The 17,176-nt window shown below is 39.2% G+C and overlaps 1 protein-coding gene across 3 annotated transcripts in view; it reads right to left on the minus strand.

The window, feature by feature from the left end:
• Positions 1-4,899: 4,899 nt before the first annotated feature.
• Positions 4,900-17,176, minus strand: part of LOC111564040 (voltage-dependent calcium channel subunit alpha-2/delta-4-like) — a 95,252-nt gene continuing 82,975 nt past the window's right edge. For 2 of the 3 annotated variants that reach the window (XM_055009329.1, XM_055009328.1), the window contains 6 exons: positions 15,473-15,528; positions 14,522-14,542; positions 14,100-14,217; positions 13,053-13,173; positions 12,039-12,116; positions 4,900-10,315 (listed from right to left, as the gene is read on the minus strand). In XM_055009329.1, coding sequence (XP_054865304.1) covers positions 10,214-10,315; positions 12,039-12,116; positions 13,053-13,173; positions 14,100-14,217; positions 14,522-14,542; positions 15,473-15,528 — 496 coding nt within the window. In that variant the 3' untranslated portion in view covers positions 4,900-10,213. The remainder of the gene's footprint in view (positions 10,316-12,038; positions 12,117-13,052; positions 13,174-14,099; positions 14,218-14,521; positions 14,543-15,472; positions 15,529-17,176) is intronic. The other variant, XM_055009330.1, reaches the window with a different exon arrangement.

A 17,176-nucleotide genomic window follows, 5' to 3' on the forward strand; every position in this document is an offset into this window, starting at 1 on the left:
AATGCCTTTAATTTATAATGCACTTTACATACAGAATCTCAATGTGCTACAATAGGGAAAGTACAAAAATACATTTACAAAACATTTCAAAAACAATAACAATAGCAACATGTTGTTGGTGTTCAGTTACATTTTTGAAAAATTTTATTTTGTTTGCTATAAAATTTCTTTCTGTAAAGTCGATTACTTTTGTGTTCTGAATATTCTGAATAAGTATCACTTCCAGAAGTGACTGAGTGGCAAACAACTTTATTTTTTTAACTTCTTTTCTTTTGCTAGTCAAACACATAAGTGACTGAAATACATACTACAGTGCCACCAATATAAGTTTGACACTAAAACTATTTAAACAAAGTAAAGGGTGATGTTGGACATTGCCAACGTCAGTGCGCTCATTGCATCAGGGAGCTTAGGACTTGATTGCTGGACGTTTGTCGTCAGCTGGTGGCCAGTCTGGGGGCCACTACTGATTCTGCCTCTGTTGTCTCTTTGCTGGGGCAAATTTCCACTGGAACTTAAATTGTTCGGTGGCCGTCTCCGGTGTTGATTGTTGAAATTGCCCCTGTGGTTCCGCCGTGGTGTGAACCTTTGCTGGTAGTTGGAATAGTTGGCCCTTTTTACTTGGCCTTCGCAGCGACAGCAGAAGTTGCCACTGTGCTGTCTCTGTGCAAAGCCTGCACAAGTGTTTCTGTAAAAGGTTGCATCTAAGGGTCTGCGATGATAATAATCAGCTTGGTACGCTGGTCTGTTGTACCAAGTGGGCCTTGGATTGGTGAACCTTTGGTATCTTGGATACCTCTACCAAGCCCGTGCACGGAAGGAATTGTTGTCTTGCGTAGGACCCCGGTTTCTTTGACGACCAGCAATCCATTGCCTGTGTGCGACTTGTTTACCAGGGTTGCGGCTGGTGGGTTCTTGTCTTGCAGTTCTCACCCCAGTGTCTCCTTGAGATCCACATCGTTGCAGAGCAGCAAAAAGGCGCATTTGCAGTGAATCCAGCATGCTTCGATACTGGGCGCGCTGTTCATGTCTGCGATTTGCCCACATATCGGAGGAATTTCTGTTGGGCGCCGAGTCAGAGTTTCTGCGACGGCTGAGATATGACAGTTTGTCAGTCATTCTCATCTTAGACAGAACGATGCGGTTCTGTTCTTTATTTTCAGTTGCCCCATTGTCTTTTTTTGGCTTGGATCCATCCTCTTTTACTGCATCTGTCATTTCAGTGTCTTCCACTGAATCAGAGATTTGGCGGTAGCGGGCAAGTAGTTCATACCTGCGATATTTACGCAGTGCTTGCAAATCCATGGAACCAATAGCTCTTCTATTGGCTCTTCTCATGTCTGGGTCTCCAGAGGTGCAGCTGCCTGGGTTGCTGCTCTGAGTTGTTCCAATGGTAGGTTTTACCTTGGCAACATCGTCTTCCTCATCCAGTGAATCAGGGATTTTTCGGAAGTTGGCTAGCAGTTCATATCTGCGATATTTACGTAGTGCCCACAAATCCATGGAGGTAGTAGCTCTCCTGTGTGAGCCATGTGTCTCAGCAGCTTCAGAGGTGCAGCTGTTTGAGTCTCTCGTCTGAGCTGCTTCAGAGTCGGTTTGTGTCTGAAATGAATCACAATGTCTTAAAACTTGTCTCAGTTAACAAAGACTTGTCCAAAATGCAATGAAAGTTGTTAAAAATAATGACCCAATAATTGTCCGTAATTACTTGAAACTGGTCCAAAATGACTCCAGATTTGTTCAACATGAAATAAACTCAAAATGATATAGGATACTTGATAGAGTTTAGAAATAATTCTCAAATTTTAAACATTACTTTTCAAGTATCTATTGCTGTTTCAGTTATTTTTGTGTCATTTCTACTTTTATTTGTCATATCTGTTTATTATCCACTGATGAACATAAAGTTGCTTTGCATTCTTTGCTTTAATGCAATTACCAGATTGCAGTTGTCAGACATCCAGAGCTTCCTGAAACACTTAGAAGCCATTTAAAATGTTGGAGTTGTGGACATTCAAGTGTGTGGCTACAGCCTGAACTGACATGCCAGCATCCATCACACAAACAGCTCAATCAAAGTGTCTTTCTTTTGTCATCTGAATACAGCCACATTTTACAGTCACTGGTTGCTGGTCACACTATCTTTAATCCCAAACTGGCATTAGGGTTAGATTAGTGCTAGATTGTTCATATTCTTCTGGATGTACAGGTGACAATATTGCACATTCTTTCATGAGTATAAATACTGATATATAAGTATTAACACTGAGCAGATTTGATCTATTTTGCACAGATTGGTCCATTAGGACCAATGTGATTATTATAGAATGTCTGCGCACCTTAAGTGGTTTGATACACCTGTTTTCCTCCTACCTGTCAGTCACTTTAAATCACTTTAAACCACTGTGCCTTGAAATGTGTAAAGATTGTTGATTGAATTTTTATTACATTTGGTGTTCTATAGATTTTAAAATTAGAAGTGCTTTTAATTTAATTGTACAGCAAGTTTTTGTCAGCGTATATACTAACCTTTAATGTTAATGTTACTAACCTGCCTCTCCTGTCTTTTTATTTATGTTGTTGTATGTAAGCTGCTGAACACTTGAATTTCCCTTGGGATTAATAAAGTATCTATCTATCTATCTATCTATCTGTCTATCTATCTATCTATCTATCTATCTATCTATCTATCTATCTATCTATCTATCTATCTATCTATCTATCTATCTATCTATCTATCTATCTATCTATCTATCTATCTATCTATCTATCTATCTATCTATCTAAAGTAGAGGGAAATACTGATCTTGCACAGACTATTGTGAATGTAGAAAAACTGATACTGTACAGTTTTAAAATGTACAAAATATTCACAATTCACTGCTTTGGATGGTTGATATTGCATCAAAAAGAGATGTGACATTTTTTTGGTAACCTGTAGTACGATCCATACTCCCAATAACTGAGGGAACAGTGGATATACCTGCTATTGTACATGGTACCGTTTTTTGAGGGAGGCTGTGGTGTCAACATTCTTTTATAACCTTATTCATACAAATACACTTAACTGGCATTTCCATGTAGAATTCTGCATTTAGGTTACGTTTTGGGTTCCATATAGTAGTGAATAAACACTTAGGCTTAAAAGAACCCAGTTACTGTTCAACTAATTTTAGTGATACTGCACATGGACGCACTCAGCTTTGTTGCATGTTTCATTGCATATGTCTGAAGGAGGATCTGCAGTAGTAAAGCTGCACACTAATGATGTAGTAACAGTGCAAGTTATGGACAGATGCTGTTTCATAACCCTTCCCATCTTTTAACTCATCATCTCTGATCAACTAGTTTGTCGTATCATGCACTGATGTGGGTGTGATATTTGTTGCAACAGTAAGGCAAACAAAGTAAATAACAGGACCAACAATGAATTCATTGATTCAATCATGAAATTTGTACAATGTGAGCGTCACCTAAGTTTTGGGTCGTGACCCCCTCTTTGGGAACCCCTGCTCTAGACTAAAGCATTCTAAGGTTTATACCAAATTTTTAATGAATTCCTCATCAATGCATGTTGTAATGTCATCAGCAAACAGAGAACAACTTCTTTTTTCTTCTAGTAAGTTCAGTCTGCACACGTTCCAGCGGGCATAAATGATCCAAGACAGGACTGTCAATTCAAAAGTTTATTTGAAAAAAGTTCTTTAGTTTGTTTTTACACCATCTCTAATTATTTTACATTCCATTCTGAATATATTTCAGGCAGCATTTGTGTAATTTCATCAGTAATACAGACTGCTTCTCTACAAAACGTCATACTGCAATCTCAAATTTTACAACTTTTATATACTGGAATACCATCAAACATTAAAGAATGATTTTTGCTATAATTCAGAATTTCTTCAGATTTAGCCTAAACACAATCCACTGGTTTTGCACTGGTCTGTTTATGCAAATCAGATATCACTGCTGCTAATTTCACAAGAACAGTGTCAGCAACAGAGGAGAGAAGCCTCTGCATTCAGCTGCTAAACATCACAGCTCTGCGTTCAGAAAACAGTTGAGAGGTGAGGGACAGACAAAAAAGGAGAATGAATAAAGCGACACCGAGAGGGAAATATCCCTGCACATGCTGACCATGTTTGGCTCAACATACAGCTGGAGGCACCTTTCTCAACTATGAACATAATCAAACCTGAATATGGTTCCAGACTGACCAATGAGCTCCAAATGTGTTTGACAACGACCCTGACACCATTCAGACCACAATACACAATTCAAAAAGTAGTGGCAGAGCAAACTGCAGCTCAGTTCTCCCATTAAGCAGCATGGGATATAAGGGGAGTAACAAAACAGGAAAAAAAATGTAAAAGTGTTCAATTGTTTACATTTTTTGAGATTTAGGTATTGTTAAAGATGTATATAAGCTGGTTCAGGTTGTTTAGTCATTACTTTTTCAAGTTCTGCACTTAATTTTAAGATGTACAGTTATATCAAAAGTTATTTGTTAATAAATGTCAAAATGTTTTTGAACTGTACTGAATTTATTTGATTTGATGGTCACTTATTGATTACATGCAGATGCTAATAAAACTTCTAGGTTACATCATCATATATCCCACTAATTGAAGTCAGACTTTATGATGTTCCGGACCTTTGCTTTAATACATTTTTTCTGACTGGATCTCTTTGAATTTTAGTTGAATACCCCTTGTTTAGAGTTTACAGATAGCTAAAGGTCAACTGAGGTCATTGTGTCCTCAGCAGCACATTTATCACTTTTGACAAACTCCAGTCTTGTATTCTGTGTCACACATTAATATGCTAAGTTTTCTTTGTCAGTCTGATCTTGTGGCAGCAACTTGACAATAAACTGAATGAAACATAAATGCACCAACATGCAGACGTAAAACATTAATTTATTGATGTTTTTATCTTCAGGTTCATCACAATTTGCACATCCTTATTCTATTAAATCCAAACCCACCCGAAAAGACCCAATACACTGTTGGACACCTTCACCTCAACAAAACATGAGGAGCAGGAGGCAGCTATAGCTGTGACTTCAGCTTATATAGGCAGTTTGGAGTTTCATGGTTTAACTAATGCCACCACTGAATCAGTTGTATGACTGTGGAAGTGATTTACATGCTAGCTACACACACAGCTGGAATAGTTTTGGTTAGCTGCAGGAAAGATTGGACAAGAACATTTGGTCAGAGTTGAATTGTATTTTAGATATCTATGCTGCTCCTGTGTGAGAGGACTCCCAAGAAATTCAGGCTAAACTAGCATTTGGAGGAACCTTGATGAAAACAGTCCCACTCTTGTGAGATTCATCTCACTTCACTAATTTCAGCCTCCTTGGCTCCTCGGTCCTCTGAGTCGTGGCCAAAGGACATCTCAATTCCAAAAGTGGAGAAAGAGGACTGAGGATGGAGGAGGCTGCTGGAGAATCTAGGAGCTCCAGCTGATGCACAGGTGAAGCCTTGCACTGCGACATAAAGGAGGTATGACACAGCTGGAATATTCAATCCATGCTGGGAGCAGGACTGACAAATGTGTGCCGGTAATAGATGTCCATTCATCTATTCCATCTATCCATTATCTATACACCGCTTAATCCTCATTAGGGTCATGGGGGTTGGAGTCTATCCCAGCTGACCTAGGGGGAAGACAGGGGACACCATGGACAGGTCACCAGTCTATCACAGGGCTACATATAGAGACAAACAATCACACTCACATTCACACCTATGGACAATTTAGAATCACCAATTAACCTCAGCATGTTTTTGGACGGAGCTGCACAGTGGCTTGGTGGTTAACACTTACACCTAGAAAATCCCTGGTTCTCGTCTTGGTCTTCCTGGGATCTTTCTGAATGGAGTTTGCATGTTCTCCCTGTGCATGAGTGGGTTTTCACCAGGTTCTCACAGTCCAAAAACATGCTGAGGTTAATTAGTAACTCTAAATTCTGTGTAGGTGTGAATGCGAGTGTGACTGTTTGTACCATTATTACATTTCTGTTGCCTTGACTCTCCTCTCCTCCTGTCTCCTCCTTCGCTCATATCACACAGAGGAGAGAGGGATGAGTAAAGCACTATTTCCTTCTCCTCACATACAGCAAACAGTTTTTAATACTGTTGTATGGCTTGAAAACACAAGACAGAAAATGTTAGTGAGCTTTAGAGGAGCTGCAAAGTGGATGTTGCTATTGGACAGGCTAAATGTTTCCTGTTTCGCCTAGCATACCAAAGTAAGCTAATAAACTCCAGAGGGCTGAACTACGAAGCATGTTTAACACAGCTGGGCTTTCTTTATGTAAGTTGGCTCAACAAAAACCAACAAATATAACAGATATCACAAAGGTGGCCATCAACTCTCTTTGTTAGGCTTTCTGCCTGAGACTGTATAAGAAAAAAATGAAACTAACGTTACTGATTGAATATTCTCTGTAATAAATACCAGCAGAATAATTTGTTTTCTAATCTGTGTTCTATCAGCTGCTGTACCAGTGGAAATGGACTTGAGAGCAAATGAGGAAAAAAATTAAAAACTATTTATATGATTTCTGCACCACCATGTAGGTTCCCATGGCAACACCATGCATACAACATGTGATAATGTAATTACACAGCTTCATTCAGTGGTTTTAGTAATGTACACCTCAATCGGTTTACAGATAAAACTTATACTCTCAGCTGAGGATCTATGTCACTAAGAATGAATCACCAGGAAATGATTTGGTTAAAAGGAGACACTTCTTACAGCTGACTGATATCCAAAACTCTAAACAGAACCTGCTCCAGACCAGGTTAGCTCCAGAGCATCAGTTACCATGGAGATCATGGTGATACCGAAAACTTTGACTTTCGGCTCAACATAAGCTACCGTTCAAAAGTTTGTCGTCACCCAGACAATTTCATGTTTTCCATGAAAACCCACACTTTTATTCATGTGTTAACATAATTGCACAAGGGTTTTCTAATCATCAATTAGCCTTTCAACACCATTAGCTAACACAATGTAGCATTAGAACACAGGAGTGATGGTTGCTGGAAATGTTCCTCTGTACCCCTATGGAGATATTCCATTAAAAATCAGCCATTTCCAGCTAGAATAGTCATTTACCACATTAACATGGTCTAGACTGTATTTATGATTCATTTAATGTTATCTTCATTGAAAATAGCTGCTTTTCCTTCAAAAATAAGTGATGCCAAACCTTTGAATGGTAGTGCACCTCACTAACCTACTAATCTTGCTTTATAGTTCAGTCCTCAGGCCATAGCTTCATATTTAACAGACAGATGTGAGATCAGCATCACTCTTCATCGCATTTTGACAAGAAAGCAGATAAGCACATTTTCCCGAAACAAGTGGGGCCTGAGGATTGCACCACAAAGCAAGTTCAACACTTTCTTTTCATCGTGTCCCAAAACACAACAACCGCAGTCAGACTACGTAATCACACAAAGCTGATTATCAGCCACCCACGGTTGGAACCAGATGTCCGAATGCAAGCAAATTATAATCCCAAACCAATATGAAGAGTTTTATAGGACTACACAGGCTAAAAGCAACTGTATGAATGCAAGTCTTGTCCTGTCAATATTACTGCCTCATGCAGGACACAACTGAACACAATTACACATGTGTATTAGATGCTTAAAGGAAGATTTTATATTCAAGACTCAGTTAGATTGTCATGGTACAACACACAACCATGTAAAGAAATTACAGATGTAGTCCCTTTTGCTACCTATAAAAATAATTAAAGAACAAATAATCAAGTAGCCCAAAAACATTTTTGTGGTGAAGAGTAAAGGATGAATTCAGTAATCTGATTTTTATAAGACAGTTTCAGTCAAATTCTTTCATCTGCAATCTTGTGGACATTTAATAGTTTTGGGAGCAAGTAAAGAACAAATACAAAAACATCAATCAAACCAGTAAGTAGACTTATGGCAAATCTTACAGTCAAGAAGTACCAGGCTTCAGTGCTTTATCAATCTGTTGGAGGATTATATATGTACATAAAGGCCTATAGAACAACAACACCAAAAAAAAAAAAAAAGGTTTTGAAATTGCAGCTGTAAAAACCCACAGTCATCTCTGCGTTCTGAGCTCCACAGATCTCTCAGGAACGGTGATAGCATTTTTCCAACTGAAGCGATTGGTCAGTAGACACGTTTTTGTGAGCAGTGGTCTCCTGCCCCGGAGTAGGTCAGGTGTTCAGCATAACTTGGTGATAACCATGGTGATGTACTGTGATAAGAAGTGAACCACAGTCATAGTCCTGAAAACCCCGAGTTAAACCTGAAGCTACACCTTGTTGAGCTCAAATCCTATTTTGTAGTACAGAACTCTGAAGTTCAGTCTGCACTTGCTGTGTCTTCCCAGCTGCTAGCATAACAGAGTCAGTCAGGCAGCAGTGACTGTGGGTTAAATATACATGCATTATCGTATTAGTAATATATAATATACCATATGTTGCATTGTTCTTATGTTTATTGTTATAATTACACAAAGTTTGGTCTGCCTCTCAGTTGTTGTGTGGAACCTTTGCTGGGGGGTCCCTGTACCCCTACGTACATTTCTAGTCACTCCACGCCGTTCTATAAATGAGTTTTTCCCACCTTACCTCTCCCCTTTTGTTTGTGTTCTCAGAGAGAGGTGAGATTGTGCAGCTGTAATTTGTGTGGTTTTATAAGTTCACTTTCAAATTCTTATATGATTATGCATTATTTAATTTCTGTAGGAGCACAACTCTTGTGTGACCTAAGATTTTTTGTCTTTTTCATCAACTGTAAAGGGCTGTAATAAATGGAGATCGCATCCAAAAAAAAAAAGACGGCTGAATTAACACAACACAGAGTAGCGAAGTCACTGGTTACACTGTCAGGAGCCTCTTTCACAGATTGCAGCACAGGAACATCACAGTATCTCCTCTCACTCACATTTCACCAATTAATACACCCAAAGCCTGTCTGTAATTTGAAAGCAACAGTGGTTTTAAAATGCCTGCCATTTAAGATCTGCAGGTGACAAACAGAACAGTGTTTGACAACCAGCTGCTGTGTCCTCTACAATTCAGACTCCTGCAGCTGGAAGTGAATGTTCACTACCGTTCAAAAGTTTGGGGTCACTTAGAAATGTCCTCATTTTTGAAAGAAATTAACATCAATGAATATAACATTAAATGAATCAGGAATACAGTCTAGACATTGTTAATGTGGTAAATGACTATTCTAGCTGGAAATGATGGACTTTTTATGGATTATCTCCATAGGGGTACAGAGGAACATTTCCAACAACCATCACTCCTGTGTTCTAATGCTACACTGTGTTAGCTAATGGTGTTGAAAGGCTAATTGATGATTATAAAACCCTTGTGCAATTATGTTATAACATGAATAAAAGTGTGAGTTTTCATGGAAAACATGAAATTGTCTGGGTGACCCCAAACTTTTGAACACTAGTGTACTACAGACTGCAGGCTGGAAGATCACCCACAGACACAGACTTCAGTCGGGGATCTACAGCACCTGCAGAGCAATATTTATTTTTTCTTCACATGGTCACAAACACACTCCCATTTGATTTGGTTTCATATGATGTGTGACATTTCTTCACATATTACCAACTGTATTACCTGGTAACCTTTGACCTGAAAACATCAGAGTTTAAAGCATTTTTGACCTACTGCAAAAGAGTTTTGTAAATCACGTGATTGTAAAATTATACCTGTAGACATTATTTTTGTATCAAAAAGCTACAAAGATGCTACATTCTTTTTTGGGTGTAATGGCAACATAAGCTGCAGTGTTTGTAGCTGTCCAGTAGGGGGCGGCATCTCCCCTTCAAGAGTACGTCCAGCATTTTAACAACGTGGCCTCCTGTTTGTCTGGCAGCTGAGGAGCCACTTCAGAGCTTTGATTCAGAGCCACGTTTACTTATTCCCAAAGGAAAGTAGTCTAGAGTCTGTTTTGTTTTTTTGTTTTTTTTTAAAACAACAAAAATTACATAGCCCTTTATCTCCTGCAATGAGACCAAGCTCATCTGAACAGCACAAAGAAAATTTGAGAGGATATTTCTTCATCTGGGTTCCATTGTCTGTTATGTTCAAGTAAAAAACAGACAAATAAAAAAAAACATCCTTTGGCTCGTTTTCAAAGTTTTTCTCCCTGATTGGTGAGTGTGTCCTGGTTTATGTCCAGTGGTGGAGGACCAATGAGATGAGCAGGGAGGCAGGAAACAGAAAGAGTGATGGGAAGATGGCCGTCGCTCCGCCACACTCCTTAGCATCCTCCTGTTGGACAGTTTTAATGTATTCGTGTTAACAGAAATGCAACTGTGACATGAATTCATATATGTATATGTATGTATACGAGTAGTAGATGAATGGGGTTAAGAGTAGGATTTATTTATTTTTTTGTCTGTGCTGTGACAAAGCAGGCAATAAAAATCTGAATGTCCTACCTAAGACTCTTGTTATTACAAGCAAATTCATACTCTGGTTTTACTAGAATCAGATTGCACATTTAAAACCTTACACATGTCTAGTAAACATCTATAGTCTGTCTAAGTGTTACTAGTTGTAGGAGAGACCGACAGGGATTGTGGAAAGGTGTGGAGGGGACTGATATGCAGGAAATGTCTGGCAAGCTGGGAGTTGAACCAAACATTCTGCTATTGAGGACATTTTAGCCCACGTGGTAGGTTCAGCCATTAGGTCACCACAACCTATGAAACTACTCAATGCTATACAGTGCAAAATTATAATATTGGAGCAATTCAGACACACATGTTCAAACCAGAAGCTGATTCTAAAATGAATAAAGATGCAGAATGTCCCACCCTGCAGGCTGGCAGGATGGGTTTCTTAAGTTTGTTATGGATGAAACAATGGAAGTTTGAATTAATGTTTTTAAGACTGCCATCAGTACAGTGCAGTTTTAAGGTGGATATGATCAGCTATAGTGTTGACTGCTTACGTCTCTCATGATGTGTCTTCTTGCATACAAAACCACTATAAAGGGTGTCCGGACACAAGTCTGGACACACAAGAAATCCACAGATTAAATATGGCTTTGTTGACAGAAGAAACAGTTGGACTGGTACTTCTCAGTGGACGTAAAGGACGGACATATCGAAAGACAGGGTTAGGATTAGGTGAGGTAAGTATTCACCTAAGGCAATTGGGTTCGATCCCTGTGAGGGGATCAGAAGTGCACAGTCTGTCGTGGTCCACCACCAGGGCTCCGACCTCGATTCCACAGGTAAGCTTTTAAACAGTTTTTGTCTTATTATAGCCTTTTTTAAAAAAAGCTTTTTAAATGTTTTTGTCTTGTTGTAGCCTGTTTCAGCTTTTTAAATGTTTTGAATTTGTAACTGGGGTGGCACATAACTTTGGCATCATCTTCCACTGGACGACGTTTAACTGATTGCAACTTGGCTTTGCTCACATCCTTCAGGACATCAAGCATGTTGGGTATTTCTGCTAGCCTTGAATCCAAAACTGTCTGACCATCGATGGACATACTGAAAGACAGGGTTAGGGTTAGGGAAGTGATTTTTTGGGGGTAGCATGAATTTTAGCCATGATCAGTTCTTTAGTTTTGGCTGATATATTTGGTCGTCCAGAATGGGATTTTGGGGTTTGTCCATGACACTGCCTGTTTCTTTAAATTTCTTCACCACCTTCACCACGGCAAAGTCAAGTGGAATCCTCCTTGGATGACGTGCATTAATTTCATCTGCTATCTTTCAATATGTCCATTCTTTACATCAACTGACACATAACTGAGAAGGACCAGTTCAACTCTTTCTTCTTTTGAGAAATCCATATTTAATCTGTGGCGGAAAAAAAAATATAGTTATTGAGATTTCCTACGTGTCCAGACTTCAGGGACACCCTGTATTGTGTTCTTCATTCATTTTTACTTCATGTTTAACTTGTGAACAGTTCACTCTGTAATGTGTTCACAGTGTTGTCTGAGGGGCTGCTGACTGCAGGGGGACTCAGCACTGACCTTTGGGTGGTAGGCATGGCAGGACTCTGGACGACGCCGCACCTTCTGAGATTTCATCCTGTTGCACTTCACTGTGGCGTTATGTTCACAGATATTAAGGATCACAGAGTAGTCACTGCTAATAAATAAATCTTTTGTTTTTAAAAAAAATTGTGATACTGCCTCTGCATGTGTTGAATAAACAGAATAATGCAGGAGGAACGACTACACAAACAGCTGTGCAGTCAAAACTTTCAGTATTGGTGAGACTCATTAATCTGAGCTGTAGTCCTCATCATTGTTAAATTATATATATATTGAGTATCGGGTGCACCTCCAACATCTAAAGACATGTAAACTGTGTCATTTGTGCTCTCTGCAATGTTCATGACCAATACTAGTGCTGTTTGTTTAAACATGGAGAGAGACTTTGACATGTCTATTTAAAAAGGTCTAAATCCTCCTAAAAAGTCACTTATATGAGAAGGTTATCTGAATAGGCACCATGGTCCTATTATCACACTTGAATTTGTTTTATGGCTCTTTTCCAGGTTGTTTTCTCCGGACTAGAGGATTGCTTGTGTTTTATCTACTCTCAGATGTACATCGCTTTGGATAAAAGAGTCTGTTAAATGGAACAGTACAACTCTAGTTTAAGCCTTTTTCTGTGTAAATTCAACAGACTACAATTACCTTTTTTAAAAAATCCTAATTGTTCCATGTAATCCATGGCTCTCCAAACCTGAGTGTAAATTTGAAACCCAGTGCCTTGACTGAGAACTCACAAATGTTTCCAGAAGGACAATCTGATATTTTCCTCCATAAGTGTCTGTGGAGTTACATGGACATACTGTGGTGCAGTGAGGAGCATTTGATGCACCACTGACCTATGTGTGAACTGAAGAGCAGCTAAAGAACATAAAGTGTCAGCACAAATAGAATTTTCCAAACTGAATCAAAAGATGTTCTTCTTGCAGTCAGACTGCCTTTCTGTATCCAGCAGGGGTCAGTGTAGTTGTTGTTTAACAAGTGAAGGATATATTTAATCTCTTTGGGTTCCAGCAAGATGGGTCCATACTGACGAGAGCAGTCACAGTCGGCCTGAGTCACAACCAGAACCAAGTTACTGTCAGGAACCTGTTGCACCACAAACATCCTGAAACACACAAAGGTTACAGTCAGTCACTTCTTAACACTCAGTCATTTCATTATCAGCTTAACTGTTCTTTAATAGCCAAATGTACAACAAGAAAAGCACTCAGGAAGCATAGCACTCTGCCAAGGCTGCTGTATGATATCCGATGGTTAAGTCCGCTAAGTCTGCAGCGGTCAATTTGTACTAGGATCGCAATATGTCATCATCACAATTACCTGGTGAAGTGTTCACCAGATTTTCTTGTTCAGACTTACTAATTTACAGCTCATCAAGTTTGCAGATATAACATATCCTCTCAGAATTCTCTATTGGAATCGGTATTGCTGAGAGAAAGTTTGGTCAGGAAAAGAACAGGTAAAAGGTTGGAGCTGATTTAAACCCCAAATTCTGAACAGAACTTCTTCACGAGCAGGTTAGCTGTCCAGCATAAGTTACCATGCTGATCTAGCTGGTTAAAAAAAGACCTTAGTGACACTGCAAAGTGTCTGTTTGTTGTAGGCTAGTTAACACCAAATTTAAATTTGCATCAAAGTTAACCTTTTCAATCTGCTATTTGTGGTGGATGTAGGACATATGTCTCCTCAGAGACTCTGCTGCGGCTAACTTTTGCTTTGTGTTTACAATAACCAACAAAAGCAACCACAAGTCGAGAGAGATGAAAGTGGACATGACACAAATAGAATGAGGGCAGGCTGCATAAGGTCAGTAGGATGTATAATGCTTGACAATGTGTACGAAGAGGTTTTCACCCAGTTATTCCAGATTAATCCCTGATAAAGATGAATGCCCAGAAATTGGGTTTTAATTCCACAAAATGTAATAAATGTGAATACAGCAGTCTGAGCAAAGTTAGAAGTCAGGAAATGTGTGTGTCTGCATATGTGTGTGTGTGTGTGTGTGTGTGTGTGTGTGTGTGTGTGTCATACTTCTGGCAGCGTCCACATTTGATGATGCTGTTGGCCTCTCTGATAGATGGGTCATACATGAAGCCAGGGTATGCCGTGTCACAAGGTTGCAGGGCCTCAACTTTCTTCTGCTTATGAGCTGAGAAGCACACACACACACACACACACACACACACACACACACACACACACACACACACACGTTACACGACATTACTATGCTAGTGACAATGTGACAACTAGGACTTTTTTTAATGTGGACTCATCCGGTAAGAACAGATGATCATCACAGTCTTCATCCAATTTCTGTTTATGTTTCTGTTTATGTGAGAAGACTTGCTCTTTACGACACACACACACACGCACGCACGCACGCACGCACGCACGCACGCACGCACGCACGCACGCACGCACGCACACACACAGACACATGTTGTACTCACATGTGTGATAACCAGCTTTGGCTGGATGGATACAGATGAACACAGAACACACCGAGGAGATGATGGTGACGGTGGATGATCGAAAGATGATGATGACGATGAAGCAGTCATTGGCATGTGGTGGTTGTAAATGAGACATAAAACAAAAAAACGCACATCATGCATGTTTGTCCGTTTACAACCACTCTGATAGAAATTACTTTTCTAATGCATCAGATATAATCTACATTTAGTTTTCTGTCTTTATTCTGATCTGCTGTTGTTTAGTAAATTCTGTGTTATGTCATTGTTGAGATTATTGACAGAGGCTACCTGTTCAGTTCTCTATGTACTGAGTAACATTGTCTTTAAAGCCCTCACTTTTCAGCCAAAAACATATTTTGCAGAGATTGTGGTGATTGTATGGATAATTTAAAGTTTCTATTATGTAAATAAATTGATCAATGTAAACAAATCTAGAAAGCTTTTAAGCTTTGCTTGGTTATGTTAATTGAGAGAAATTAAGGGCATATTGAACTAGAAGTAAGACTAGTCAAAATTTAAGTGCAGATATCTCAAATGGAGTTACAACTAGTCAGAATTCAGCTGCAGATACTAAGATGGTGGATATCTACAACTGAATTGAAGATATCTGTAATGACAGAATGTATACAAATGAATGGTAAAAGTGACTTCTTCTGTCCTGGATGAATGATGATGTGGATATCTAAAATGTTCCTTTTGACAAGAGAGAATGGAATTATGGGTATGTGCAATACGTATCCAGTCCACTGCATGTGCATGTCAATCTGTTTCATAGTTGTTGAGATATTTCAGTCTGGACTTAAGTGAAGGACTAGTAGCTCAACAAGTGCACACATACTGACTGTGATTTGATCTTAACACGTTTTTGCAGTGAAATATCACAGAAGCAGAGCAGACCTCAGCCTGACGAACATCACACCATCTTACCGTCCACAAGATAATCTGAATGCCAGAGACCACAGAGGTTGAAGTCCAGCAGGAACCTGGCAGGAGACACAAACATCTTGTAAAAAAAAAAGCCATATTGTAACAGTGTTTTTCTCTTCACAGCCCTTCAATCAAGTGCCACGCCATTCAGCGTAGGCGATTATTTCTCTCCATCTAATCCGATCTTTTACTTTCTGAATTGTGACAGCTGCCCATTCCATGTCTAGCCATGATGTCAGTCCATCTATCATTTTCATTCTCTCTCTGCATTGGCCTCTTTTCCCATTAATTTTTCCAGTTGTGACAATATATTCTCTTTCCTCATGATGCATCCAAAAAATGTTGATTGCCATTTCTTAATTTTGTTCAATAGTGTATAATTTGTGTTTAGTAATTTTAAAACACAGTGTTTTCTTTCAAAAATAAGGACATTTCGAAGTGACCCCAAACTTTTGAATGGTAGCGTAGATGATAATGGTCTGCACTTATACAGCACCTTCCTACCTTAGTGCTACTCAAAGCACATTATAATGTGCTTCTCATTCAGCTGTTCACACACACATTTACACACCAATGTTGGCAGAGTTCCCATGCAAGGTGCTTGCCTGCCATCGGGAACAACTTCAGACTGAGTGTCTTGCCCACGTTTGGTGGAACTGCCAACCTTGCGATTAATGGGCAACCTGATCTATCACTTGAGCCACAGCCGCCTATAGTGTGGCACTATGATTTTCATCCTGCAATCTAACAACTTGGATCAACTGGTCTTTAAAAACCATCATTTGGTTTATTTTAATGTTTATTTTAATGTTTAAAAAACTGCATTTCTTCTTAATTATGCAGTGTTTGCTGGTTCAACTGCTGGTTTAAGCAGCGAACAACAATTAAAAGACATTAATGTAATCTCATAAGAACATACCAACTCTAGAGCAATATGAGCAGTGGCTGATGCAAATCTTATTTGATTCATTGATGCCTTAATAAAGAAATATATATTTTTTAAAGTTATAGGGCAGATGAAAATTTTACATAAAAACTATAGGATGATCCTAGGCTTCACTACATACTAAACAAGAACTCAGCACTCGGAGAGCGCAGTACTCCGCCAAGGCAGCTCAGTCGTATGATTTCCGACAGATGAAATCTTTAAAAAATTTGTGGTCTGCAGCAGCCGATTTGTAGTAGGATCACAATCATGTGATCATCACCAGGCTGCTGAAGTAGTGTTCACTTCTTGTCATAGTTACAGTGACGCAGTGGTGCCACTATCTTGCAATGATACAGAAATCTTTAACAAATCCATGAATCCAGGCTATAAGTCGCATCACAGCCAAAATCTGATCACTTGGTCTTTGTGTCCTCTCTGACCTTCTGTGAAAATGTCCTCCAAATCCGTTAGTCTATTTTTGAGTAATGTTGCTAACAGACAAACAGACAGACAGACAAACCAACGCAGATTGTCACATAACTCCGCCACGTTCATTGGTGGAGTAATCATCCTGTCAATGAATCCTCCATGGCATGGAGGGCACCATATTTTTGCAGATATGTCTTGTCATTCTTCAGAGACAATTTCTCTTCAGCTGCCCTTTTCTGGAGGGGTTCTGTTGCTTCACAGCATACTTGGTCAGGTCATAGTTTTCACTTTTTTCTTCTTAAGAAGCTCTTGCATGATTTTGGAAGTGTGGTTTGGATTACTATCAT

Source organism: Amphiprion ocellaris, chromosome 3 (assembly GCF_022539595.1).
Source record: "Amphiprion ocellaris isolate individual 3 ecotype Okinawa chromosome 3, ASM2253959v1, whole genome shotgun sequence".
Lineage (NCBI taxonomy): Eukaryota > Metazoa > Chordata > Actinopteri > Pomacentridae > Amphiprion > Amphiprion ocellaris.